Genomic DNA, 25,788 nt, shown 5'->3' with positions numbered 1-25,788 from the left:
GCCCTTCAGGTGGGAGGACACCGTGCCCATCGCTTGCATTTCCAGGTTCTCCACACCACTGCTGTGTCCCTGTTTATTGAAAGGGGTTGACACTTCTGGTTCAGTCTTGTTGCCTTCTCAGAATTCTTTATTTTCTTTCCTTCCTACCCATTCAGTCTTTGTTCTGCAGTAGACACCACCCCCTTGGGGCTTTTTTTTTCTTGGTCTTTCTCTACCAGACTGGGGCCCGGCCTGGCCCAGAGGGGCCTGTTTCCAGAGGACCCGATGGCCCTGCTCCTGGATGCCCAAGTTGGGGGTGAGGATGGGAATGGGGGAGAGGAGATGCTGCTGCCTTCTTTTGAGTCTCTGTAAGTTTCTCCGTGATGTCTCAATCGGCTGTGCTGATTATAGGGGTTGGAGGTGAGCTGTGCTTCCTGGCCCAGGATCAGTCATGGCTTCCTGCCTTTGAACAGCCCCAGGCTTTGCCCTGGTTATTACAGTCTTGCTGGACACTTATATGTGCCTTTTTCAGACTCAGGGACTGGCAGCCCTATCTGGGTGTTTTCATTCATGGACATGTGGTTATTGGGAGCAGGTGTTGGAAAGACAGCCTGGCCCACTAGGCAGATGTGTGGCCCTCATCCCAAGGGACCTTTTCTAGGGGCTGGGCCTGCCACACAATGGGACTTCTCTTTGGTCAGCCTTTCGGCTGGAGCAGAGGTGTTTTATGAGGTGAGCTGGTGTTCTTGTTTGCAAATGTTCCTCTGCCGACTATTTCAGTTCCACTCTGACAACCAAGGAGGCTAAAATTAGTTCTGGGAAGGAAAAGGAAGGCTGATTGGAAACCCAAGCCCTTGGCTGGAGGATGGAGAAGGTTGCTTCCCGGAGTTTGTGGTCAAGCATTTCGGAAGATGTGACCAGACCAGCTGTTGTCTGTCCATCTGAGGAGAGGGTGGGGCCCTGCCGGCCTCCTCAGCCTGAACCAATGGAAATGGGAGGCTGACTTGGAAGCTGACTCTCTTGAGTGTTGATGTCAGGATGTTTTTTTCTTCTGGCTTGTGTAGTGGTGCACAGTGTTTTCAGGTATGAGGACAATGCTTTTTAATGTCTAATGTCATTGACAGTCCTCTTTCTACCTCCCACCACCCTCCCCCATTGATTCAGAAAGAATGTGTGAGTTCTCAGAGCCCTGGGCCGACAGCCATGGGTTAATAAACCCATGTACTTTTATGTACTTTTTGGGAATTTCCTTGTCACTCAAGTTTTGATGTTCCCTTCAGGTGCTCAATAGCCAGGCAGTCCAGGGCCTGCTTTAGAACTGGCTTGGGTGGGAAGTGGGTTAAAGAGGAGCCCTGTGGCTCATGTTTCATTGGGGGGGAGGTCTAGCCTTTCTGCCTGAGAAACTGGGGATCAGGGTTCAGCTGCTCTAGGACTTAGAAATAGAGGGGCTGAAAAGTTTCAAAGGTGAATTCTGCTTTCCCTCCCACCAGGCTGGCCCCTTTTGTGAACCCCCAACCTGAGAGTGGGTCCTGTAGGGGCACTCAGGGGAAGGAGAACTAGGACAATGCAGTTCTGCCTCCTCTGCCCTGAATAACTACTCTGAAATCTCCCTTTACTCAAGGGTCTCCTGGTTAGCTACCAGGGTATAGCTGGGGGGTATGGTATCACTTGGGCCATATTTCTTTTCCCATTTTAAATTTTATTAATTTCTGATTTTATGAATGATACACATACATTCAACTGCAGAAACCAGAGCCTTTTACCACCCTCAGTCCCCACCTGGTCCCATCTGAGTCCTTCTACACATTTTATCTGTGCATCTGTGGAAGTACTTAGAGAAATAGGATTTTTTTTTTTTTTTTTGAAGATTTTATTTATTTATTTGTCAGAGAGAGAGAGAGAGATCACAAGTAGGCAGAGCAGCAAGCAGAGAGAGAGGGGGGAAGCAGGCACCACACTGAGCAGAGAGCTCGATGCCGGGCTCAATCCCAGGACCCTGAGATCATGACCTGAGCAGAAGGCAGAGACTTAACTCACTGAGCCACCCGGATGCCCCTCTATCCAGCCCCTCCAAAAATGCAAGATTGCAGAGGTTGGAAATAGCCCACTTCGTAAAAGGTGCCCAGACAAGGTCTAGTGTCTGAGGAGAACCAGAGAGGCTCCTTCCTGTGTCTGAGCCTCCTGTGTTGATAGAGGAGAGGTAGCAATGGACTTGCCAGTAAATGCTGCTCTGGGTTTGAGATGGCTATGCATGTGTGTGTCTGTGTGAGTTCACCAACCAGGCTTTACACTGCCTTCAGCCTCCAGAGAGAAGGAGGCACTTGCTGAAGGTTGTGAGGAGCTGTGCATAACAGAGCACCAGCACTGGTGACCCCAGTGCATTTGACAAGATTGTGGCATGGCAGGACCCTGATTTCACATGTAGTGATCATGGTGGCAGGGGATATAGGAGACACTTCTAGAAGAATTATTTTAGCATTTGGTGAGGAGCTTCTTATGACAGAAGGGGCTCTGGTGAGCTTCACTTCTGTCTGAGCGTGTGCAGTATTCCCTTGTATAACTTTCTGCCACGGATGGCCACGGAACTAGGGAAGATAGTTTGAGATAACTTTTTCCCAGAGCCTTTGCTTTCCTAGTCTGCTTCTTCAGCATGCTGTCTGCTGTTTCACCACTCTTTCCCTGGGATTCCTTGTGTAAACCCACTTGTCAGGCTCTGCTTGTGGATTTAGGTGACTGTGGACTTACAGTACTGTTTCTAGGATGAATGACGTCTCGGTCAGCTTTCCCACTTTGTGCAGGTGATTTGCACTGTCTGTGCCTTAGACTGATAGGGCAGCCATAGAATGGGTGGCTTTGAAATACCATAGACTGTGTGTCTTCAGTAACAGAAATGTATTTTCTCACAGTTCTGGAGGCTGGAAGTTCTCTTCGGGGAGCCAGCAGGGTTGGTTTCTGGCGAGGACTTTCTCTGGTTTGCAGATAGCTGCCTACATACTGTGTCCTCACATGGTCTTTTCTCTGTGTGTACATGCACTTCTGGTGTCTTTCCTCTTCATCCGAGGATACCAGTCCTGTAGGATTAGGGCTCTACCCTTACAGCCCAATTTGACCTTAATTACCTCTTTAAAGGCTTTACGTTCAGTACAGTCACATTGGGAGTTAAGAATTTTGGGGCAGGGGAGACACTCAGTTCAGTCCCCAACAGTTTGAAATAATAAAATTGGTTGAAAGGGAATTCTCTTTCCCTCTTGAGTTACACTTTGGAGTGGAAGTTACTTTTTCCATGCCTCCAGGGTCTGATTAAACACTTCCATGGATGGGATTATCTACATAGGTGATTTCAATTTCTTTGTATGGGTAGAGCCCCTTTGGCTATTATGTGTTCCTGAAAATAGCCTAAAAGCTGGGTGAAAAGTAGATATGGAAGCTTCCTCCTATGATGACCAAGACCAGCCCTCTTTCTAAAGGCATCTGGAAGAGATGGACAGATTGCAACAACATCTTTGGCTGAAAGCAACTTACAGCTAAGAAGATACTGAAGACCTACCAGGACAGGATATGTGTGAGACCCTGGGTGGTGACTTTGATTTTTGAGTCTCTTTTTAGCCCTTCTATATGGGCAACCAAGAGGGTTGCATTTGCATTTGATGGCCTTGTGGGGCTAAGGAAGACAGGGATTGGAGTTTTCAACTGAGGACAAGTATGGTGAACCCCTCCTTTTTAGTTGGAACTCCAAAAACTTGGGGCAAAGGGGAACCAAAAGAAGACAAATCTAAAGCAGGATTAGGATGTTCTGGAGTTACTAGTGCCCTTAGCTGCCGGCTAGGAATACATGTAACATTATAGGAATGTTAGGCCTCAAGTTATTTTACAGACAATTTTGCACATATCATTCATTACTGGGTGATCATGATCATTTTAAATAAGTAGCCATTTAAAATAAATAAATAAATAAATAGCTTCAAACCTGGGTGAGCTCCAGACTGGAGTTATCATAGGTATATTGAAAAATCATGCTTGCTACGATCAAGGTAATGAAAGTGGGGATTTCAGTAGAGAACTGGAAGAATATAGAAGAGCTAAACGAAAACTGTATTATAGATCTACGTTGTATATGGACAGAAATTAAGAACTCAGTGGATGATTTTATCAAGAGATTAAGTAAAACTGAGGAGATATTAATGAACAGGAAGATCAGAGGATAATAAACAGACTTAGTCCTGGAAAGAGAAAAGGATAATACAGAAGAGAGGGAAAGATACAGAGAGGAGAAAGTGAAATGGGCTAAGATCCATGTAATCAGAGCCACACAAATAACCAGAAATAAAAGAAGCAGAAGAGATAATAGCTGAGAACTTTGCAAAATGAATGAAAGGCGTCAAGCCGCGGGTTCAAGATGCCCTGTGAACCTAGATAAGATAAATAAAATTTACTCACCTAATCTTATTCTGGCCAAACTTCTGAACACCAAGGAGAGAATCTTAAAAGGCAGCCAGAGAAAAAAGGCACATTTACAATCAAAAGAGTAATGGTTATATTGACATCTAACGTCTCAGTAACCGTGGAAGCCAGAAGACAATGGAATGATAGCTTTAATGCTAAAAGAAATAATTGTCAACCTAAACTTCTATATTAAGTGAAACTATCTGTCAAGAATGAAGGTATCAGGGCACCTGGGTGCCTCAGTCATTTAAGCTTCTGACTCTTGATTTTTGCTCAGGTCATGACCTTAGGGTTGTGCGGTCGAGCCCCATGTCTGGCTCCACATTCAGCTGGAAGTCTGCTTGAGATTCTCCTTCTCTCTGTCGCTGCCCTTCTTCTCTTCTCTTTAAAATAAATACATAAGTTAAAAAAAAAAAGAGTGAGGGTATCAAGTAAAGAGAGTGTTCTTCAGGCAGACGCTAAATGATCTAAATGGGAGGTCATAGATGCAGTAAAGAATGATGAACACTGAAAATGATATGCATTTGGACATGAAAGAAGTGTGTTACTGAGTTTGAAATACATATAAAAGCATCACATGACAACAATGCTATATGGAGAGTGCAATGAACATATAATTTAATTGTTCTAAAAGTTCTTACATTGGCCACCATGAAGATGAAACTACCCATTAATGTTAGGTTTTGATAATTCAAGGAGGCATCTCTGGGGTAATCACTAAAGGATAGAAAGGTGATAACTTTCAAGCTAATAAAAGGGACAGATGGAATAGTAGGGAATTCACAAATTGAAAAGAAAGCAATAAAAGTGAGATAAGGGAACATAGAGCAGGAAAGGTAAATAGAACTAATATCCTTAATGAATATAAGATGCAAAAGTCTTTAAAACATTCACAAATAGAATCTAGCAATATGTAAAAAACAAAACAAAACATCATGGCCAACTGTTTAGTCTCAACTATTTTAACTGGTTTAACAATTGAAAATCTAATCTGCCATCCATGTTAACAGAGCAAAAAACAAAAAAACAAAACAGTATTATCTCGGTAGCTGCAGAAAAAGCCTGTAGGGTATAATCTTTAATTCTTGGAGTAAAACAGTTTGGAAATGCAAAGGACTACAAAGAGTCAAGGCTATCTTCAAGAAAAAGAACAAGTTGTGGCCTACTGGATTTGAGGATTAAAATGGGAAGCTTTTGGGATGCCTGGGTGGCTCAGTGGGTTAAGTGTCTGCTTTGGACTCAGGAGTGATCTGGGTGTCCTGGGATTGAGCCCCACAACATGGTCCCTGCTTGGAAGGGAGTTTGCTTCTCCTTCTCCCTCTGCTCCTCCCCCTGCTCATGCTGTCTCTCTCTCTCTCAAGTAAAATATCTTTAAAAAATAAATAAAATGGGAAGCTTTTGGTGTTAGATAGCTAAATAGACAATGGAATAGAATAGAAAGTCCAGAAATATATCCATGCCTATACGGATGCTTAATTTAAGACAAAGGAGAAACACAGAAGTTGGAAAATGGACCGCTTTTCCCGTAAGAGTCAAAGCATTTCAGTTCTTTTGAAGTGATATTTCATAGACATGAGAAATTGTTTCAGTATTGGGAAGTGGTACTAGTTGATGGGGCTTCAACAGGGGAATAAATCACCCATTTTTGTCTCTTAGCATTATAAAATTTCATCTTAATAACCACTTTAGCTATGTTGACATGGTATATTTATTTCCCTTCATTTACTTTCAACTTGTCTTTGTGAATTTTTTGTTTCAGATTATTCAGTGTTAGAATTTCCATCTGGTTCCTTTTTTTGGTAGGTTTTTTGTTAAAGGTTTTATTTATATATTTGAGAGAGTGATCAGGAATGAATGGGAGAGGTAGAGGGAGAGCAGACTCCCTGCTGAGCAGGGAGCCACGGTGGGAGATGGGAGGTGGGATGAGGGCTTAATCCCAGGACCCCGAGGTCATGACCTGAGCTGAAGGCAGACGCTTAACCAGCTAAGCCACACAGACACCCGTTTTTTGTAGGTTTATTTCTCTGCTGATATAGCCTATCAATGCCTTCATTGGAATGTATTTTCCTTTAGTTTCTTGAACGTGTACTTCTGATAGTTACTTTAAAATCTTTGCTAATTCCAACATCTGATCATTTTAGAATTAGTCTCCAGCAATTATCTATTCTCTTGAATACGAGATACATTACCTGTTTTTTATATAATCTTGGATTATATCTAAATATTGTGAATGATAATTGTAGAGGCTCTGAATTCTGTTATGTTTCTCTTAAAAGCCTTGTTTGTTTTGAGTTTGTTTTGTTTTGCTGGTGGTGGTTTTTTTTTTTTTAATTTTTTTATTTTTGTGTTAATAGGTGGTTATATTGGCTGAATTCATAAACTCTTCCATGGTGTGTAGCTCCTGAAATATCTGTTTTAGCTCCTTTAGGCTTTCTTGGTTGCTTGAAGTGTGTTTGGTGCCTGTGTTAAAGGTCAGCCAGCAGTTTGAACAGAGTTTACATGTAGACTCTGGCTCCCATCCCAGTGTGGCTGTCACCCTGTATCTCCTTTGGTTTTCATCTTTAAGATACCTATCACTATCTCTTGTGTTGCATCTTTGGGTTTTTGTATCCTTGTTGTATCTTTTTTTTGTTTGGTGAAGTGTATCCTCTAGTACCTTTTTGAGAAAGGGTGATCTTACTTTTCTCTTTTCTTCCTTCACATTTCATTAATAGTTGAGTGGGTATGAGCTTATAAATAGGACCCCCCCCCCCCCAGTTGGCTGCAGGAAGTATAAAGCCATTGATTCCTAATTTTTTATAGGTGACATTTCTCTCTTGATAGACATTTGTTATGGGTTCTTTTCTTGTCCCCACTGTGGTGAAATTTCACAGTGATAGGCCTTGCTGGGAGGCCTGTTTTCATTCACTGTGATGGTCTTTGATTTCTTCTCTTTTGTTTTCTCCTTCCACAACTCCTGTTACTTAGGTCTTGAACTTCTGGACTGGGCCTCTAGATTCCTTTTCTGTTTTCTCTCATATTTTCTGTATTTGTGTGTGTTTACTTGACTTTGTGAGATTACTTCAGTGTTATCTTTTATTCCTGTTGGTTTTAATTTCTGCCACCATATATGTATGTGTGTATGTATAATATATATTTAAAAAAATTTTTTTTAAAGCTCTTTCATTCTCTGATTTTTTAACAATGCCATTCTGTTTATTTTTCATGAGTGCATTGGCTTTCTTTTTTTTAGCTCTCTGAAGGTATTGATAGGATTTTTGTAAAGTGAAGTTATCTTCTCCCTGCATAATCTCTGTTTTCTCCAAGTTGCCCCCCCCCCCCGCCTGTTTTTATCTCTGTCTTTCCGGTACGTGGCTTTTCTAGACCTGTTAATATTTAAGGATGGACCTGAATACTGATTGAGAGCTCTAAGCTTCTGAGTGGAACCTACCAACTATAGGATGATCTGATGTTTTTGAAGCTAGTTAGACTAGATAGACTCTCCTGAAAAGTATCTTCTGCTTTCTGTTTGGGGATTGGTGGGGGAGGGTAGTAAAGGTCTGGCTGCCAACATCCTAGGAACCACGGTGGGAGGACAGCTGGAGTTTCTGTACTTCGTATATTGTTCTGTATACGTCTTGTGTCAGTATGGTACCTGTGCCCTCAAATTTTCCCACTGCTCCCTTTCCAGAGGCTCTTTATTTTATCTTCTTTAGAAAATAATCTACTGTCTGCTGGGTTGGAGGAAGCAGCCCCCAGCCATGGTGACTGGTAGTGAGCTCTGAGAATCTGGCCAGCCTTTCTGTCTTTGGATTCATCTTCACCTCCACTCTTACAGAGACATCTGATTACATACATTCCTGAGTTTTGGAGGATCCTGGGTGGAAATTGTGTTGCTTTTCAGCTTTCTCCACAACCAATTCAGGAGTCTTTGTGGTTATTGACTACTTGTGTGTCTGCTTTCCAGCTTCTGTGTTTTTTTCCTTCTGTTTGTTTGTTTGTTGTTGTTTTACCTCTATGGGGTTATGTTTTAAAAACTTCTCTGTGCTGTGGTTTTCATGGAAGTACAGGAGATAGAAAAAGTAATACTTGTGTATAATCTGTAACCTTTACCCAGAAGCTCTCTTTTTAGTATTCTTTAGAAATGGTGTGGCTTGAAGAAAGGCAAGGATTGCAGAGAAGGCCCTGGACCCACACTTTGTTCTATGGGAGCATGGTGTCTGGGACTTTTTTATAGAGTTGAAACTGGAAGTGAATTGAGGTGACTTGGCTTGATTTCCTTGTTGCTAGGCTGGGCTTGTGAAAGCATATAGAGCTCTTCCTATCACCCTTGCAAAATACTTCTGGATTTACTTTTCAGCAATAATAGTGAAATAGTAAAACAGTTGATAAATGTCCTCATGCAAGACACATAAAATCTGGATAAGATAGAATTAATATCCTTTTAAAATGGATGTGCGGGTGCCTGGGTGGCTCAGTTGGTTCAAGACTGCTGTTGGCTCAGGTCATGATCCTGGAGTCCCAGGATGGAGTCCCGCCTCAGGCTCCCTTTACAACAGGGAGTCTGCTTCTCTTTCCACCTGCCCCTCCCCTCTCTTGTGTGCCCTTGTGCGTGCATGCGTGCTCTCTCTATCTCTCTCTCTCAAATAAGTAAATAAAATCTTAAAAAAAGTTAAAGAAATTAGAATGGATATGCATAGCTGCATATGTAGGAAAGTAAGGGAGAAGGAAGAGGAGACTGAAAATTAGAACTGTATTAGTTCTAATTAGGACTCTGTGCCTATCCCTAAACTTAGAGGTGTAGGTTTAGTGACAGTGTGTAAGGCACTTAGAGATAAGGTATGAAATTGAGACTGAGGCCCTCATATGACAAAACTTTCACCTTCAGTGAAAGTATGGACTAGAAGAAACATTCTTTTGCTGATAAAGGGAGTATATAATGAAAGGTCTTGGCCTAGGTTGATAGGGAGGCTGGAGTTTCCCTTGAGAATTTATAACCATGGGTCTGTGCTTACATGAGCTTGAAGTTGAAGTTTATACCAACTAGTGTTCTCTGGGAAACTTGAAGTTGAGAAATTAAAGTGATTCCAAATTGATGATATCCTAGAAAGTTTGGCAGAAGCAAAAAAATAAATTATCTTTGGAACATTGCCCCCTCAAACTTGGCCTTCGAGTATTCTCACAGAAGAGGCCTGATGAACATAAGATATGTATCCAAAAACAGAATCCAAAATTCTGAGGATCCTAAATTCCAAACACACCAGGAAATAAGATACCATGAGTGAAAAATCATCATCTAACAGGTGGCAGAGATAAATGTTCAAGAAATTAAATTATGGAGTTAATAAAATAAGGGTTTGAGAGTATGCCAATAACTATCAAAATTAATCAGTATCAAAATTAATCAAGAAACTGTTTTTAAAAATAGAGCTTCTAGAAGTGAAAAAATAGGTTAATTGAATTTATAAATTAAGTAGAAGAGCTAAACAGCAAATTAGACACAACTAAAGAGAGAATTAATAAATTGGAAGTTAGGCCATATACAATTAATCCATAGTGGTGCCTAGAGACAGAATTGGAAAACATAAAGGCAGAGTAAAAATACTGGATAGAGGGGCATCTGGGTGGCTCAGTGAGTTAAGCCTCTGCCTTCGGCTCAGGTCATGATCTCAGGGTTCTGGATTGAGCCCTGCGTTGGCCTCTGTGCTCATCAGGGAGCCTGCTTCCCCCTCTCCCTCTGCCTGCCTCTCTGACTACTTATGATCTCTGTCTGTCAAATAAATAAATAAAATCTTAAAAAAAATACTGGATAGAATGAGAAAGTCTAATATACTCCATTTATTTATTTATTTATTTATATTTTGAGGATTTTGTATATTTGAGAGAGTGCACGTGAGAGAGAGAGCACAAGCAGCGGGGGAAGGGCAGAGGAAGAGGGAGAAGCAGACTCTCCGCTGAGCAGGGAGCCTGATGCAGGACTTGATTCCAGTACTCTGGGATTATGACCTGGGCCCAAAGCAGACTCTTAACTGATGGAGCCACACAGGTGCCCAAGTCTAATATACTTTAATAGGAATTTCAGAATCATAGAATAGAGAGATGCAATACTAAAATTAATAAAAAGCCAAGAATTGTTCAGAATTGATAATAGAAGTAAATCATTGAATAAAAAGCATATTTTTCCAAGCAGTGTAAATAAACATATACTTAGAGATATGGCTCATAGTGAAACTGTAAAAAGATGATCTAAGAAAGCTGAAAAGACAGAGTATCTACAAAGTTAAAATAATAGCAGACTTTTCAGCAACAACAATAGAAGTCAGAAGACTGTGGAATAATATTTTCAAAATGACCAGAGAAAATAACTCAGCCTGAAAGTTTATGTTCTTTTAAACTGTCAGTTGGGAAACAGGGCAAAATAACATTTTCAGAAAAGCAAATAAAAGCTTTTCTACCAAAAGATCTTTACGAGGGAGGATGTTCTTTTAGAAGGACAGTGGTCTCAGAAGGAAGAGCAGAGATGTAGGGTTGGCTGAGCAGACGAACTGATGAAAGTTTGGACAAATAAGAAAATACTGAGTGTATACAATAGAGATCATATTTGCTTTGGAAGGCAGATAAGAACAGTGGTAGCAGATTAAATATTTAACACCAATATTACATCAAATTGATTACGTGTTGTTGGAAGGAGGTAGTTGGGTCTAAAGCAGTTAAGTTCCTATGAGGGATGGTAGAGATATTGATTAACTTTAGCATAAATAGTACGTATTAAAGTTTAAAGGCTAGCTTGTAATAGAATAGATACAGAGTGAGTTATTTCAAGACCAGAGTGGCTGAAATGTGGAATTAAAAAAAGATATTCAAAGGTGGTAGCAGTAGAGAGAAAAAAAAAGTAAATATAGCAGTAATCATGAATATAATGGGATTCAGGTCTAGGTCAAAGACAGTGTTAAGTTGAACTGGAAGAAAAAGATAAAGATTTAAAATAAAAGAAAAAGATAAATTCAGAAAATACTAACCACAAAATGTTGTATATCTACATTATTAACCTTTTTGGTGAAGAGCAAATAAACAAATAAAGGGAGTTACTATATGGTTAGAAAGTTTTTTGTTGTTGTTGTTGTTAAACATATATAATTTTTTATGGAAAACACATCTCTTAATGATATGAAATTTTAAAAAATATGTCCTATATCTGTGAATAAATATTATAAACACAAAAGAACCAAGATTCAGCATTAATTTCATAAAAAATTTTCATTTTTATAGATAAGAGCGTTGAGAAATTTTGTTTACATAACTATAGCTATGAAGAAATTTTCATAACAATGTACTGAGTTCTTTGAACTCTTCGTTATATACCAAAAATCACATGGTGACCCACCATCAAAAACTAATTTTAGGGGCGCCTGGGTAGCTCAGTCGTCAAGTGTCTGCCTTCGGCTCAGGCCACGACTCCAGGGTCCCGGGATCAAGCCCCACATCAGGCTCCCTGCTCAGCAGAACGCCTGCTTCTTCCTCTGCCTGCTGCTCCCCCCACTTGTGTGTGTGCTCTCTCTCTCTTTCTCACTATCAAACAAATAAATAAAATATTTTATTTAAAAAAACTAATTTTAATAATCTTTATGCTGACAACTTAATTTCAGTCTTCCTTCAATTTTGCTGAAAGCAAAGAATAGGAAACTATGTTTTTTGTAAAATATTTTATTATGCAGTCATTCTGTTTATTCACTTTTTCAGTTTCTATGATATACATTTAAAGAACTTTATCAGCACCTGTCAGTGACTGTTAATTATATCTGGTTATTTCTGATACTCTCACTTACCGTCACCTTGTTTAACACAATATACTCAAAAAAGGATGGGGAAGTACAGTGTAGCTAATTTTTTAAAAAATTTTATTTATTCCTTTGACAGAGACAGATTAGAAGTAGGCAGAGAGGAAGGCAGAGAGAGGAGGAAGCAGGCCCTCTGCCGAGCAGAGAGCCCGATGCGGGACTCGATCCCAGGACCCCGAGATCATGACCTGAGCCGAAGGCAGAGGCTTCAACCCACCGCGCTCACAGTGTAGCTAATTTTAACTTAGCTGTGCCAAGGCAATATTTCACGAGGGGATGCTTTTGCTATTTATTTACTTTTGGGGGGGTAACAACCTTATTTTTATTTTTTTGCTGGTTTTTCTGTCTTATTTATTTATTTATTTTTAATTTTTAATTTTTTATAAACATATATTTTTATCCCCAGGGGTACAGGTCTGTGAATCACCAGGTTTACACACTTCACAGCACTCACCAAAGCACACACCCTCCCCAGTGTCCATAATCCCACCCCCTTCTCCCAAACCCTCTCCCCCCAGCAACCCTCAGTTTGTTTTGTGAGATTGAGAGTCACTTATGGTTTGTCTCCCTCCCCATCCCATCTTGTTTCATTTATTCTTCTCCTACCCACTTAAGCCCCCATGTTGCATCACCACTTCCTCATATCAGGGAGATCATATGATAGTTGTCTTTCTCTGCTTGACTTATTTCGCTAAGGATGATACGCTCTAGTTCCATCCATGTTGTCGCAAATGGCAAGATTTCATTTCTTTTGATGGCTGCATAGTATTCCATTGTGTATATATACCACATCTTCTTGATCCATTCATCTGTTGATGGACATCTAGGCTCTTTCCATAGTTTGGCTATTGTGGACATTGCTGCTATAAACATTCGGGTGCATGTGCCCCTTTGGATCACTACGTTTTTATCTTTAGGGTAAATACCCAGTAATGCAATTGCTGGGTCATAGGGCAGTTCCATTTTCAACATTTTGAGGAACCTCCATGCTGTGTTCCAGAGTGGCTGCACCAGCTTGCATTCCCACCAACAGTGTAGGAGGGTTCCCCTTTCTCCGCATCCTCGCCAGCATCTGTCATTTCCTGACTTGTTGATTTTAGCCATTCTGACTGGTGTGAGGTGATAAGGTTAGAAAGTTTTAATACCAAGACTATATAAAGAATTCATGCAAGTCCTGGGAAAAGCAGCCTAGCAGAAAAATGGGAAAGGATGTGAATAGGCATTTCCTAGAAGTAGGGGTTAATAAACACAAAAGGATGAGCAGTTTCACATAATTAAGAAATGGGGATCAAAACTCTCCTACACCATTTCATACTGATCAGGTGAGCAAATACTGGGGTGAGTGTGTAGCTCAGTGGGGCTGTAGTCTTCTGGGAACATGAATTGGTACATCCAGAAGGGTCCTTGGGAGGAAAGTTTGACAGTCTCTGGTTGAGTTGAAGATGCTCCTACCTTACGATAGGACCCAGCATCTCTAACATACCCCCTGCTTGCGTGTGAGCACAGGACGAGTCCAGAGGCTTCCTTGTGGCCGCGCTCAGATCCTTACCCCTTGTAAATAACCTACAAGTGCAGTGGCAGGCTGGCCACTTCCCTTGTGAGCTCGGACTGCAGTGCCGGGCTGCCTGGGTTCCAAAACCGGGCTGCCTGGTTTTGACACTTGGTAGTTACTTGGGGAAGATACTTCACCTCATTGTGCCTCAGCTTAGGATACATTTATTTATTTACTTACGTGTTTATTTGGGGCGGGCAGTGGGAGAGGGAGAGAAAAAATCTTAAGGTGTGGAGCCCTACCTGGGCTCGATCTCATAACCCTGAGCTGATGACCTCAGCTGAAATCAAGAGTTGGATGCTTAACCACCCAGTCACCCCTAAATTACTATTTGCAAAATGCTTAGTTTAGTGCCTGCTGTGTGTTTGTTAAATGAATGCGTATCAGTGTGGATGGCTCACAAATAAATGGGTCAAGTCAAACAAGCCAGTGTGTCAAGAGGTTGTTTGGCTGCTGGGAATGTGCTGGAGCTCTTCTCTTGTGTGCCAGTTCAAAGGTGCAAGTATACATGCATTGTGGATTCTATCTGTGCCACTCCACCTGGAGTCTGGGGAGTAAGGGAGAGCACTGGCCCCCACTCAAGTATGGAGGCCTGGAGGCTTCCCGGAGGAGGGTGCACCTTGGCATGCTGACGGCAGAGGACTGAGGTGGATGTGGTGGGCGGCATCCCTTTCTCACTGGTCTGCGATGCCCCTGTGGTTGGGGCTGGGCATCTGCTTCCTTTGGAGGGAGAGGGGGACTGCCGAGGGGCTTCAGGAGCCAAGGGTAGAATGCAGCCAGTTGCTGGTTGCTGGGGTCTGAAGCTGCTCTGGGAGATGTTGGCCGAGCTGGATGTACTCCAAGCCCAGAGCTCAGGGAGCCCCAGGGGAGGTGTGGCCACACTAGCTCTATATCTTCCTGCGTGGGGTCTGCCTTAATCGCCCCCCCACTTCTGCATCCCTTTGTCTCCCTTCCTTCCCCTGTTGTGCTTCCAGTGCCTCCCAGGCAGTATCTGGGTGGGCTTTCCCCTGCATCTCCCCAGCACATAGTGGGCTGTGTCCAAGGCCAGCTGGACTGGGAAACACCTCCCTGTGCTTGTCTTCGAGTGTCAGAACTGGTCTTTTTGGGGCAAGCTCTGGAATGTTGGTTCAGAGTGGAGTATGTATTTTTATTTCTCTCGGGGGTGGTATGTGTCCAGGAGTGGAGTTTCTCTGCTCACCTGGGCTGAGGGCTTGGGAAATACTGGGGTCTTCTTTCCAACAAAGTCTAAGCCCCTTGGAATCTAGGGACTGCCTGTTGGGGACACTGCTACTTGTATACATAGTTCGTCTGGAGGCTAGCAATTGGGTTGGCTGTGACTCAGGGATGGAATGAGCCACTGCCCAGGTATCTGGGAGGTAGGCTGCCCTCAGGGCTCTGAGGTAGCAAATATGGGGGAGGGGTACTGCTGGCACCCCATCTTGGGAGTGCAGCTTCCTCTCCTGCTGGGATAGGCGAGTGAGTGAGTGGGTGGGGGTCGGAGAACCTCATGCGAACAAGCACGGGCAGGAACCCTGTGTCTATTAAAAGGCAGAGGCTGGAGTGTTGCCAGAGGCTATAAATAGCTGAGTGTGTGCAGAAGCCAGCATGAGGAGGAGGGAGAAAGGGGGAGGCCCTGGATTTGCAGTTGGCAAGCAGGGCCTGGCCCTGGTATGGGAGGGATATGGAGCCTCTCAGGTTTGCAGGTTCTCCTGGACTCTGAGTGTGAATCTTTTGGAGGTGCTGGGAGCCTTCTTGGGGGCTTGTAATGTGAAGGACTGTCACGGGCAGCAGGGAGGGGTGTGGCTCTTGATGTGACAGCTAATGTGCCAAGCACTGTCATAACCACTCTTAAAACACATCAACTCATTTGGCTTGGGAACAGCCTGAGGAATTAGGTGCTTTTATCATCCCTTTTTCACACATGAGGAAACAGAGGCACAAGATGGATTAACTCACTCAGGAAGTGTTACAGCTAGGACTTGAATGAATTAGCATAAATAGTACATATTAAAGTACTCTCAGCCTGCTCGAGGCTGCCTTACTCGAAGTTGTCTGCAAGGAGGATCTGGTCGGGGTCTGGGGTCCACTTATATTTTGAGCCCTTGGGTCTTACCTGCAGCTTTGGCCTCGTCAGCCCTGTCCACTCGGGTCCTGCCCATGGTAATGGCCAGAGGAACCTCTGCTTGGTGTGTGGCATGAGGAGAGGAGCTGGGCTGGCCGTGGCCACTGTCAGTGTTGGGACTCCTTGCCTTGCACAGGGGGCTTGTTGCTTATTTTCTGCTTGGAGATGGGAACTCCATTGAGGGACCCTCAGTCTGGGCTGCGGGCTTAGGCCACGCCTCCTGTTGTCCCTTCCCTTCGAAGTTCTGCCCTCGCCAGGTGATGACCATGGCCTTCTGTCTGTCCATTCGTTCTTCCCTCTGTCTACGTGTCATGTGTCTGGAACTGGTTCTAACACTCAAGATAAGTCAGGCTTGTGCCTTTCTCAGCCTTGCAGGCTCATGGGGGGAAGGCTGATATTTCAAAAGGGACTTTCAAGTACACTTATAATGTTTTATTTCTTAATATGAGTATTCACTGTGCTATTTTCTCTTGGAGGTTGTCTTTGGTTACATTATTTTTACACGTTTTGAATGTCTGAAGCAGTCCTTTAAAAAACAACAGGCCATTGGTCCAGAGTGGTAATTGAGGTGGTAGAGGAAGCAGTAGATAGTTCACCTGGTCTCTGGGGAGAGAAGAGCTGGAATTTAAAGGAGAAAGTGGGGAGCGTCCTGCAGCCAGAGGTAGTAACTTGTGCTAAGTCCAGAAGCAGAGTGTGTTCAGGGGCCTGGCAGTGTGGTATGACAGCAGTGGGGGAAGCAAGATCGAGGAGTGGCCAGCCTCCCTCTCTGCAGCTCTGCCCATCCCTTCAGGTTCTCCCCTCAAGCCTTAGGCCTTGTGCTCCATGAGGGACTTGGCTGGGAGAAGCCAGCATGCATCCATGCATGAGCCCCTTTGTGTAGACCCTGATGCCCTTCATGTGGACCAGGTTGGGTCCCAGCTGCCTGGGTGGTGGGGAGGCCATTCTTTTTCTTCTTACTGGTGTCCTTGCATGCCAGAGCCATGGCTAGACATTGGCATTCTGATAGGATGGCATTTGAGCCGTATGTGCTCCTACCTGGAGCTTTGACATGTGCTGTTTGCCTTTGGCCTCTGGGGGAGCCTCTTGTCCTTGCAGAGAGCTCAGAAGGGGTGGGTTGACTAGAGAATGATCTGCAGTGGGGAGCCCTTCCCTCCTGACAGCCAGTCATTGTCCTTCTCCCGGGGTGTACTGTGCATATCAAGTTCTTCACTCTCGATGGCCACTGTGATAACCTTGGCCGTGGAGTGGAGGATGAGGGAGGCTTTGGGCTGTTATGACTCAGGGCACTGAGCTCTCCCCCAGGGTCAGGATGGGTTCTTCTCTCCTGGTTGCTGGTGGGCTGGCTGACTGTCCATCGGTGGGGGTGACTCTGACCCTTTCTTCCTCCTTCCTGGGGCAGGAATACCAGCTGGGGTGGCATCAGGTCCCTGGCTTTCAGTAGGCCCAGGAAGAGTGGAGAGGTTAGGTGGATGCTTGGTGCTGGTTTCCCCTTGGGTGTCTGTGTGGTTTTTGGCAGTGAAGTTGATCATGGGTGTCTGTAAAGGGACCATAGTAGGGCACTGAGTTCTGGAGAGCTTTTTAGCCCAGGCTTCAGGCAGGGGCCATAATCTTTCCTGGGAACCTCCTTTAGCATCTCCTTCCTCCTTCCCATTACAGGGCTTTGGGGGACTGGGGGCCATTGGGGCAGATGGGAGTGCTGGGCAGGATTGCCTGAGAGGGGTTAGTGAGAAAGATGGATTTGGTGAATGTTTGAGGCCATATTTGGAAAGGAATATATTTGGAAGGAGAATATTTGAAGGGGGCAGTTGGGAGTTGAAGTGTTTGGCCACCTGGATGGCACTCATGTAGGGGGTGGAAGAGGACACAGGAATAGTGGGGAGGGCTCACAGGGGTCTTCAGGGGCCAAGCCCAGCTGGGAGGATTCTGTTAACGTGTCTAGCCACCAGCCAGCCCTCTTTCTGCTTGGGGCACATACTCCACGTGGCGACTTTGGGAGACTTGCCCTGAGCATGCTGGCCTGCTTCTTAGGACCTTCTCCTTCCCTGCTGAGCACCAGGTGTTGTTGCTGGAGGCAGGAAGGACACTGGACTGGAGGGTCTGAGGTGGGGTGGGGGACACACAAGTCTCCCGGGGTGAGGTGGACAGCAGCAGCAGGAAGCTGCCTCTGGGAGTTTGCCCAGACATGGTCCTTGAGGTCTGCATCAGAGCCACTGGAGGTTCTGGGGGCGGGGGCCTGCAGGTGGAGGGTGGTGGTGTTTAAAACTGTGGTAGAGTCTGCCCCCCTTTCAAATGTCCAATATGGGCAAGGCCCAGGAATAGGTACTTTCAGCAGTCTCCCCTCCCCCCAACACAGTGATCATGCTACGCATGGGGGTTTTGAGGTCTCCCCACTCCTGCTGCTGCAAGGGAGCCATCCCCACCCCCACACAGGAGGCTCAGGCATCTGTGGAGCCCCTTTCTGTGCGTGTGGCCGTCAGTCTGGCTGTTGGACACACTCCCCCACACCCAGTCCCCCTCAGAGTGGCCGGGGACTCAGGACAGGCAGGCACAGGGGTTTGTGGACTGCTCAGCCCTTCTCTCACTTCCCGGGCACAGGTTCCGGGCGCGGGGAGGCCGAGACTCGGGAGTGCATTTATTACAACGCCAACTGGGAGCTGGAGCGCACCAACCAGAGCGGCCTGGAGCGCTGCGAGGGCGAGCAGGACAAGCGGCTGCACTGCTATGCCTCTTGGCGCAACAGCTCCGGCACCATCGAGCTCGTCAAGAAGGGCTGCTGGCTGGACGACTTCAACTGCTACGACAGGTGCCTGGAGCCTGGGGCCCGCCCTCACTGCCCCCCATCCCCTCATTGCGCTGGAGTCTGTCCTCCCCTCCCGGCACCATCCCTGCCTCAGTCCTACTGGAGTGCCCCACCCAGTCCCCTGGAGTCCACCCTCCACTCCCCTAGCCCTGCAGCCTGGGGCGAGCCTGTCCTCCCCTCCTGGCACACCTCTGCTTTAGTCTTACTGGAGTACCCGCCCCCCAGTCCCACTGGAACCCCCCCTCCCCTCCTAGAGCCCGTGGGGGAGTCTGTCCTCCCTTCTGGTCCCACCCCTGCCTCAGTCCCACTGGCACCTACCCTCCAACCACCCCCAATTCAGTCCTGCTGGAGCCTGCCCTCCCCTTCCATTTGCCCCCCAAGTCCCACTGGAGCCTGCCTGTGGCTATAGGGCCCTCTAGGCCTCAGGATGTGAAAGCGAGCCTGGCATTTAAGGGTAGGGGGAGACGGGCCTCTCCTTACTGCTTGGTCAAGTAGGGATGGTGCCAGGGTCCTAGCTGTCCCGCAGATGTGTGTGCTCTGTCCCAATGCAAAGGAGAGCTCTTTGTGTGGAACCGTGGCTCTCCTGCCTGACATTTGGGTCCCACTTTAGGGGAGGTGGGTTCACACTGTCCCCTGATGGCTCCTCTTGGGCTTCTCTGTCACTGGGGAGGGCTTAGCTGGGCAGGCCCCTGTGAGGCTTGCATCCCTTAGCTGAGGGGTCCATGGGAAACTGTGTGCCTCCAGGCAGGAGTGTGTGGCTACTGAGGAGAACCCCCAGGTGTACTTCTGCTGCTGTGAAGGCAACTTCTGCAACGAGCGCTTCACCCACTTGCCAGAGGCTGGGGGCCCAGAAGGTGAGGGCCATAGGAGGGCAGGCTGGGGCCTCTCCTTGGCCCTGGAGCTCTCCTTTCAGCTCTGGAGTTGGGTGGGGAGTGGCTGTGGGGCTCTCTGGTCTGGCCCCTGAGGTGTGTGGGTGGGCGGGCTGTGTGACACAGGGCTCCGTGTGTCCCCTAGTCACGTACGAGCCACCCCCGACAGCCCCCACCCTGCTCACGGTGCTGGCCTATTCGCTGCTGCCCATTGGGGGCCTCTCCCTCATCGTCCTGCTGGCCTTCTGGATGTACCGGCATCGCAAGCCTCCCTACGGCCATGTGGACATCCACGAGGTGAGACAGGGCTGGTGAAGGGCAGGGGTAGAGGTGGGGTCACCCGGCCAGACCCTCGTAAGCCCTCCCTCTTCCCCAGGACCCTGGACCTCCACCTCCGTCCCCTCTGGTTGGCCTGAAGCCTCTGCAGCTGCTGGAGATCAAGGCTCGGGGGCGCTTTGGCTGCGTCTGGAAGGCGCAGCTCATGAATGACTTCGTGGCTGTCAAGATCTTCCCACTTCAGGTAAGTGAGCAAGGGGCTTCCAGGTCATCCACCTGTGCTATCCAGCTGGAGCTGTCCCATCCCAGGGCCATCAGGCCTATGCAGGTGGGATGAGAGAGAGGCGGGCCCCACTGGCATTTTCTTAAAGGGCTGGGGTTGGGCTTTGCAAAACCTGATCCACTCTGGTTTTCAGGGGTTTGTTTTTGACATTAGGTTCTGCTTAGAGGCCTCGGACACCAGGCTACCCCAGCAGGTGCCCAGAACACTTATCAAAGCCAGGCCTGGCTCTGCATCTCATTTGGTGGGTGCAGTGGGCCCCTCACTTCCCTTCCTGGGCCTTAGTGGCCTTGTTTGTAAAACAGGTAAATCTAGCCCTAAGTGATCTCTGGGATCACCATTGACCTCTGCTCTGGGGCCCAGCTCAGTCCTGGTCATCTGCCTGCCTCCCTTATGGAGCTGAGGCTGGTCTGGGGTGGGGGGATTGCAGATGGCTGGGGTGGTGGTCCTGCTGCAGGGTGGCATGGCAGCAGCGGGGCTTAGCCGCATCCCTGCCTTAGGACAAGCAGTCATGGCAGAGTGAACGGGAGATCTTCAGCACACCTGGCATGAAGCATGAGAACCTGCTGCAGTTCATTGCCGCTGAGAAGCGAGGCTCCAGCCTGGAGGTGGAGCTCTGGCTCATCACGGCCTTCCATGACAAGGTGAGTCAGGTTGTGGACATCCTGTGACAGGCTGTGGGCTCCTGAGACGAGGTGGTCTTCCACCCAAGGCGACCCTTCCTCAGTGTGGACATGAGTGCCTACAAGAACTCCTCTAACTCTGGGATAAATTTTTAGGAATAAGTGCAGTGACTTCGTGATTAACACCCTCTGACCCCCAGAGGGTCCCAACCCTATTAGCTTCACATACCTTCCATGTCGATCACAGTCTCCCAGGAGGGGAGCCTGCCTCTGTCCATTGAGACAGTCCTCCTGGGGCCCGGCTAGGTCCTGTTCTGTTCCCAGAGCCTGTGCCCAAGTTCTGTGCTGTCTCCTGTAGGGCTCCCTCACGGATTACCTCAAGGGGAACATCATCACATGGAATGAACTGTGTCACGTGGCAGAGACCATGTCAAGAGGCCTCTCGTACCTTCATGAGGACGTGCCCTGGTGCCGTGGAGAGGGCCACAAGCCGTCTATTGCCCACAGGTACCTGGCTTAGCAGTTGCCCTCCTTGTGCTTGGTGTGGAGCTGCAGAGGGTTGGAGGGTGAGAACAGGGCCTGGGGTGGAGGCAGGGGGCTTTTCCATTTCATAAAGATGCTTAACTGCTCTGTGTTGGGGGGCCATCTGGCCCTTTCCTTTGCCTTCGGCCCTTTCCTCGAAAGCTGGTTTTCTCATGCCCTCTGGTGGCCACATGAGGAAGTGCTGACTCCCATTACTTCAGTTGGAGGGTTGGTTCAGCAGTTCTCCAACTTTTTGGTTAGGATCTGTTTACATTCCTTTTTTTTTTTTTCCTGAGAGAGAGAGAGAGAGTTCACACCTGTGCTTGGTGGTGGGGGGAAGGGCGTAGGGGGAGAGATTGAGAGAGAGAATCTGAAGTAGGTTCCATGCCCAGCGTGGTCACATGTCATCACCCTGAGATCATGACCTGAGCGGAAGTCAAGTCATATGCTTAACCCACTGAGCCACCCAGGGGCCCCAGGATCTCTTTAAAGTCTTTTTTTTTTTTTTTTTTTAAAGATTTTATTTATTTATTTGACAGAGAGATCACAAGTAGGCAGAGAGGCAGGCAGAGAGAGAGAGAGAGGAGGAAGCAGGCTCCCCGCTGAGCAGAGAGCCTGACGTGGGACTTGATCCCAGAACCTTGAGATCATGACCTGAGCCGAAGGCAGCGGCTTAATCCACTGAGCCACCCAGGCGCCCCAAGTCTTAAAGAAAGCTTCTGTGTACATGGGTTATGTCTATGGATATTTGCTATGTCAGAGTACTCACGTTCTGTTAACTCAGAGTGATGATATCCCATGTATATAGCCGCTGGAACACTCTTTTCCTGAGAATGAATCTACAAAGACAAAGAATGGATTATGAATGAAAAGAATTCTGGTCTTGCAGTTCCCCTGAAACAGTGTCAGGGACTCTTTGGGGTCCTGGGGCTACCCCTTGAGGACCGCCGTAGTGACTGTTCATCACAGTCCTCACTCAGTGCTGGCACTCCTCTGAACGCTCAGAAACACAAGGCCAGGTTCGTCTTAGTATCTCACAGACACTCGTTGTCTGTGAGATGAGGGTGTTTCTCAGCTCCATCGTACAGAGCAAGGACGGTAGTGCAGAGAAGCTGAGAGGTTGGCCATCAGACTTGGTGTAGGGTAGCTCTGTGCCTATGAGGGAGGGAAAAGAATCTTGAGTTCCAGGACTCAAAGCTCAGGGGCCCCTCATGGTAATAATATCAATGACATTTAAGGCTTACAGTGTGAAATTGTGATTTTTGTAGGTCAAAAGTAGTTGAATGTTGACTCTTCCATATGGTTTGACCTAATGGTAGTGCTCAGTAAGTGAGCTGGGTGGTCCTGAGCATGTACACTTACTGCTCCCTGAGCTTCATTCCTTACAACAAGACTGACACAGGCACTGGGGAGACCAAGGAGCGCACGCACCCCTGTTAGCACAAGGTGGAGCTGAACGCGCACTGCCAGTGCCCAGCTCTACCCTGACGCGAGCCCCTCGGGCTTGTGCAGAAACCCGGGCAGGTTCATTCTTTGTGTCACTCCCATCCCAGCTTGTGGACATTTTTCCCCAGAAGCCTTCATCCAGGCCAGTAGGCCTGACCTTGGCCCCTCCGAGAACGCAGATGCTAGCCTTTGATACTATGGGGACTGGAATGGGGTCTGCCCAGCCATTGTGCTCAGTGTTGCTTTGACAGCTGTGGCAGAAATGTATTGAGCGATTCTGACATTGAGGGGGGTGAGGGGTGGAAGGGTGTCCCAAAGCAGCCCACCTGTGCAGACTCATAGAACCCCACCCTGGTGTAGGCCCTGCTCCCAGATAGGGTGCGATGGCCTGGTCTGAGTCTCTGGGGGCTGGAAGGCACAGGCTCCAGTATCTCAGGGTCAAGGTGGGAAGCCAGGAGCAGGAAGCATAGTATTCCTCTTCATCTCAGTCCACTTGTCTCCTCAGGGACTTCAAAAGCAAGAATGTATTGCTCAAGAGTGACCTCACAGCCGTGCTGGCTGACTTTGGTCTGGCTGTTCGGTTTGAGCCAGGAAAACCTCCAGGGGACACTCATGGGCAGGTAATGAGCCTCAGGGGTGCAGGAGGGGGGCTGGCACAGGGGTGGACACTGCCCTTCTGGGGCCCAACTGGGAAGACACAGGGGCAAGGGTTGCTGTGAGCTCAGAGCTGTCCGGGAACTCCAAAAGCAACACTCGTCTTCCCTGTGGGGCAGGCCAGCCCTGGAGGGTAGCACAGCCCTGAAGGTCAGTCAGTCAGACCCAGCTTTCCCAGTGGGGTCGGTACTCATCCTTGCAGCCTCAGTCTCTCTTTTCCTTTTCAGCAGAATTGTAAAGCAATATAATATAGAAGGAACTCGACTAAGAATCCAAACCAGAAACCTAGAAAACGTACCTAAAAGTTAAGCCTGAAGAAATCCTCTTAGAACAATTGTTGTCAATATTTTTAAGTATTTTTCAGCCCCTCTGTTTTTGATCTTAGTCTCAGGAAAATGCACACCAAGTGGGTAGCCCCTTGCAGTGCTCGTGTTTCGAGGAAGTAGGTAGCAGTTCCGTGTGAGAGTCCTGTCGTGTTGAGTGTGTGGTGTTTTTCAGTTCTCCTTGGGGTGTTGTACGTGTACCGTGACCTCTCATGAGCTCCCCACGAGTGTGGTGAGGCAAGGGCTGTCGTCCCCAGCGGTGTCCTCTGAGTGCTGTCGTCCTAGCCCCGTCTAGTGGGCTTGGGCGGGGCTCTCATGTGCTGTGGTTATGATGGGCCCCCTGCCCTGTCCTTGTGTAGGTGGGCACGCGGCGGTACATGGCCCCTGAGGTGCTGGAGGGAGCCATCAACTTCCAGAGAGATGCCTTCCTGCGTATTGACATGTACGCCATGGGGCTGGTGCTGTGGGAGCTTGTGTCCCGCTGCAAGGCTGCGGATGGTGAGTGAGGCGGCAGCCCCGAGTTTCCGGGCTGTGGGCTCAGGGGCCACGAGCCCTTGGGATGACCCTGCTGGGCTCTCTGTTCCCCCCCAGGCCCTGTGGATGAGTACATGCTGCCCTTCGAGGAAGAGATCGGCCAGCACCCGTCCCTGGAGGAGCTGCAAGAGGTTGTCGTGCACAAGAAGATGCGGCCTGCCATTAAGGATCACTGGTTGAAGCACCCGGTGAGCGGCCTGGGTGGCAGGGGACCGTGTAGGGCAGGTGAGAGGGAGGCCCATCTAGGTGGGACGGAGGACGAGGATGCCTCAGGCAGCAGGACTGTTTCCTCTTCTCCTGTGGGTCAGAGGCCACTTAGTGCATTGTCTCCCTTCCATCAGGAGTGTGTCTGGGGAGGTTCTGGCTCGGCAGGGAGGTGGCTCTGCAGTTGGGCCTGGAGTGATGGGGCCTGTCGGTCTGTTCCTTCAGGGCCCATGTGGCCTCTCTGTAGACCATTTGTGGATGAGAGCCCACTGGCCCTGGGCCTGACACGTCTGGGTTTGAGTCCTGGATCTTCCCATCGATAGCTGTGTGGCTTCTGGCAGATTGCTGTATTTCTCTGAGCCTTTGTCTCCTCAGGGTAGTAATACATTTAACTGGTAATTATAAATTACTTGGCAGGACAGCTATCACATAAATGCTTAGTATGGGTTACCTCTTATGAAATATTATCTGTACTCTGCCTTCCTTTTCTTTCTGGGCAAAGGACCAAGCCGCGTGGCATCTTGTCCTCTCCAGTGTGGGGATATTATACAAAAGACCTCTGCATGAAAACTGTTTACCAGTTGCCTTCAGCTCCATTGAGGCTCTCCCTGCCGTACACCTCCCGGTTCTTTCAGATACAGGACAGCATTGGGGCCACTGGAGGCTGGCAGTCTCCCATACATGCCATCAGGGGCCAAGTTCAGTTGCAGTGCTGCTCTCTGGAATCTGGGACTGCTGGTGGAGAAAACTGAGACACGGGGACATACAGGCTGGGCCAGAGTCTGTCCCTTCTGCCTCAGACTTCTCAGTCTTCCAGGGCAGAACTGGCGGCCAGGCCAGTTCCCTGATGAGGAGCGCAAGGTGCAGAGAGATCTTGGTGTGGTCTGGTGCTGAGTAGGCCAGAGATGCCTTGGATATGGGCATTGGCCATTCCTGGCTCCACTGTGTGTGTGCCAGTGGAGGTTGTCAGGCCATGTGCCCCAGATTCTTGGGAGGGGCCCTGGGGGTTGTGGGGAGTGGGATGGGTGGGGTGAAGCACTCCTGTGGTCGCCACTGTAACTGAAGCTGTGCACAGTGGGCCCCTGCATGATCTGAGATTCACGTAAGATGTTCGAATGTCACTGCCCCAAGGCAAGCAGCTGAGTCTGCCCCCGGAGTGGCCTGCATTACCTGCCCTGTCCCCTTCCTGTGCTGAGGCTGTGGAGGGAGGCCAGCAGGCTCAGGATGGTAACTGCTGGGAGGGAAGGTGTCCTGATTCCTGCAAGGTCCCCTAGGCCTCTGCTAGCTGACGGGCTGCTGGGGTTGGGACCAGTGGGCTCTGCCTGATCCTCAGGTACATCCTCA

General features: G+C 47.8%; 1 protein-coding gene across 5 annotated transcripts in view; it reads left to right on the top strand.

The window, feature by feature from the left end:
* Positions 1–25,788, top strand: part of ACVR2B (activin A receptor type 2B) — a 39,767-nt gene that overhangs the window by 5,843 nt on the left and 8,136 nt on the right. For 3 of the 5 annotated variants that reach the window (XR_009402428.1, XM_059390536.1, XM_059390534.1), the window contains exons 2-10: positions 18,509–18,716; positions 19,458–19,567; positions 19,728–19,879; positions 19,959–20,102; positions 20,639–20,782; positions 21,120–21,268; positions 23,235–23,349; positions 24,066–24,204; positions 24,298–24,428. Coding sequence is in view for 4 of the 5 variants with exons in the window: in XM_059390536.1 (XP_059246519.1) it covers positions 18,509–18,716; positions 19,458–19,567; positions 19,728–19,879; positions 19,959–20,102; positions 20,639–20,782; positions 21,120–21,268; positions 23,235–23,349; positions 24,066–24,204; positions 24,298–24,428 (1,292 nt within the window). In the remaining variant the exon portion in view is untranslated. Of the gene's footprint in view, positions 1–18,508; positions 18,717–19,457; positions 19,568–19,727; positions 19,880–19,958; positions 20,103–20,638; positions 20,783–21,119; positions 21,269–23,234; positions 23,350–24,065; positions 24,205–24,297; positions 24,429–25,788 lie in introns of those variants that run through there. The other 2 variants (XM_059390535.1, XM_059390537.1) reach the window with 2 other exon arrangements.

This window comes from Mustela nigripes, chromosome 2, assembly GCF_022355385.1.
Source record: "Mustela nigripes isolate SB6536 chromosome 2, MUSNIG.SB6536, whole genome shotgun sequence".
In the NCBI taxonomy this organism is placed as follows: domain Eukaryota; kingdom Metazoa; phylum Chordata; class Mammalia; order Carnivora; family Mustelidae; genus Mustela; species Mustela nigripes.
Note: the sequence above shows the minus strand (reverse complement) of the source record. Positions and strands in the feature narration are given on the sequence as shown.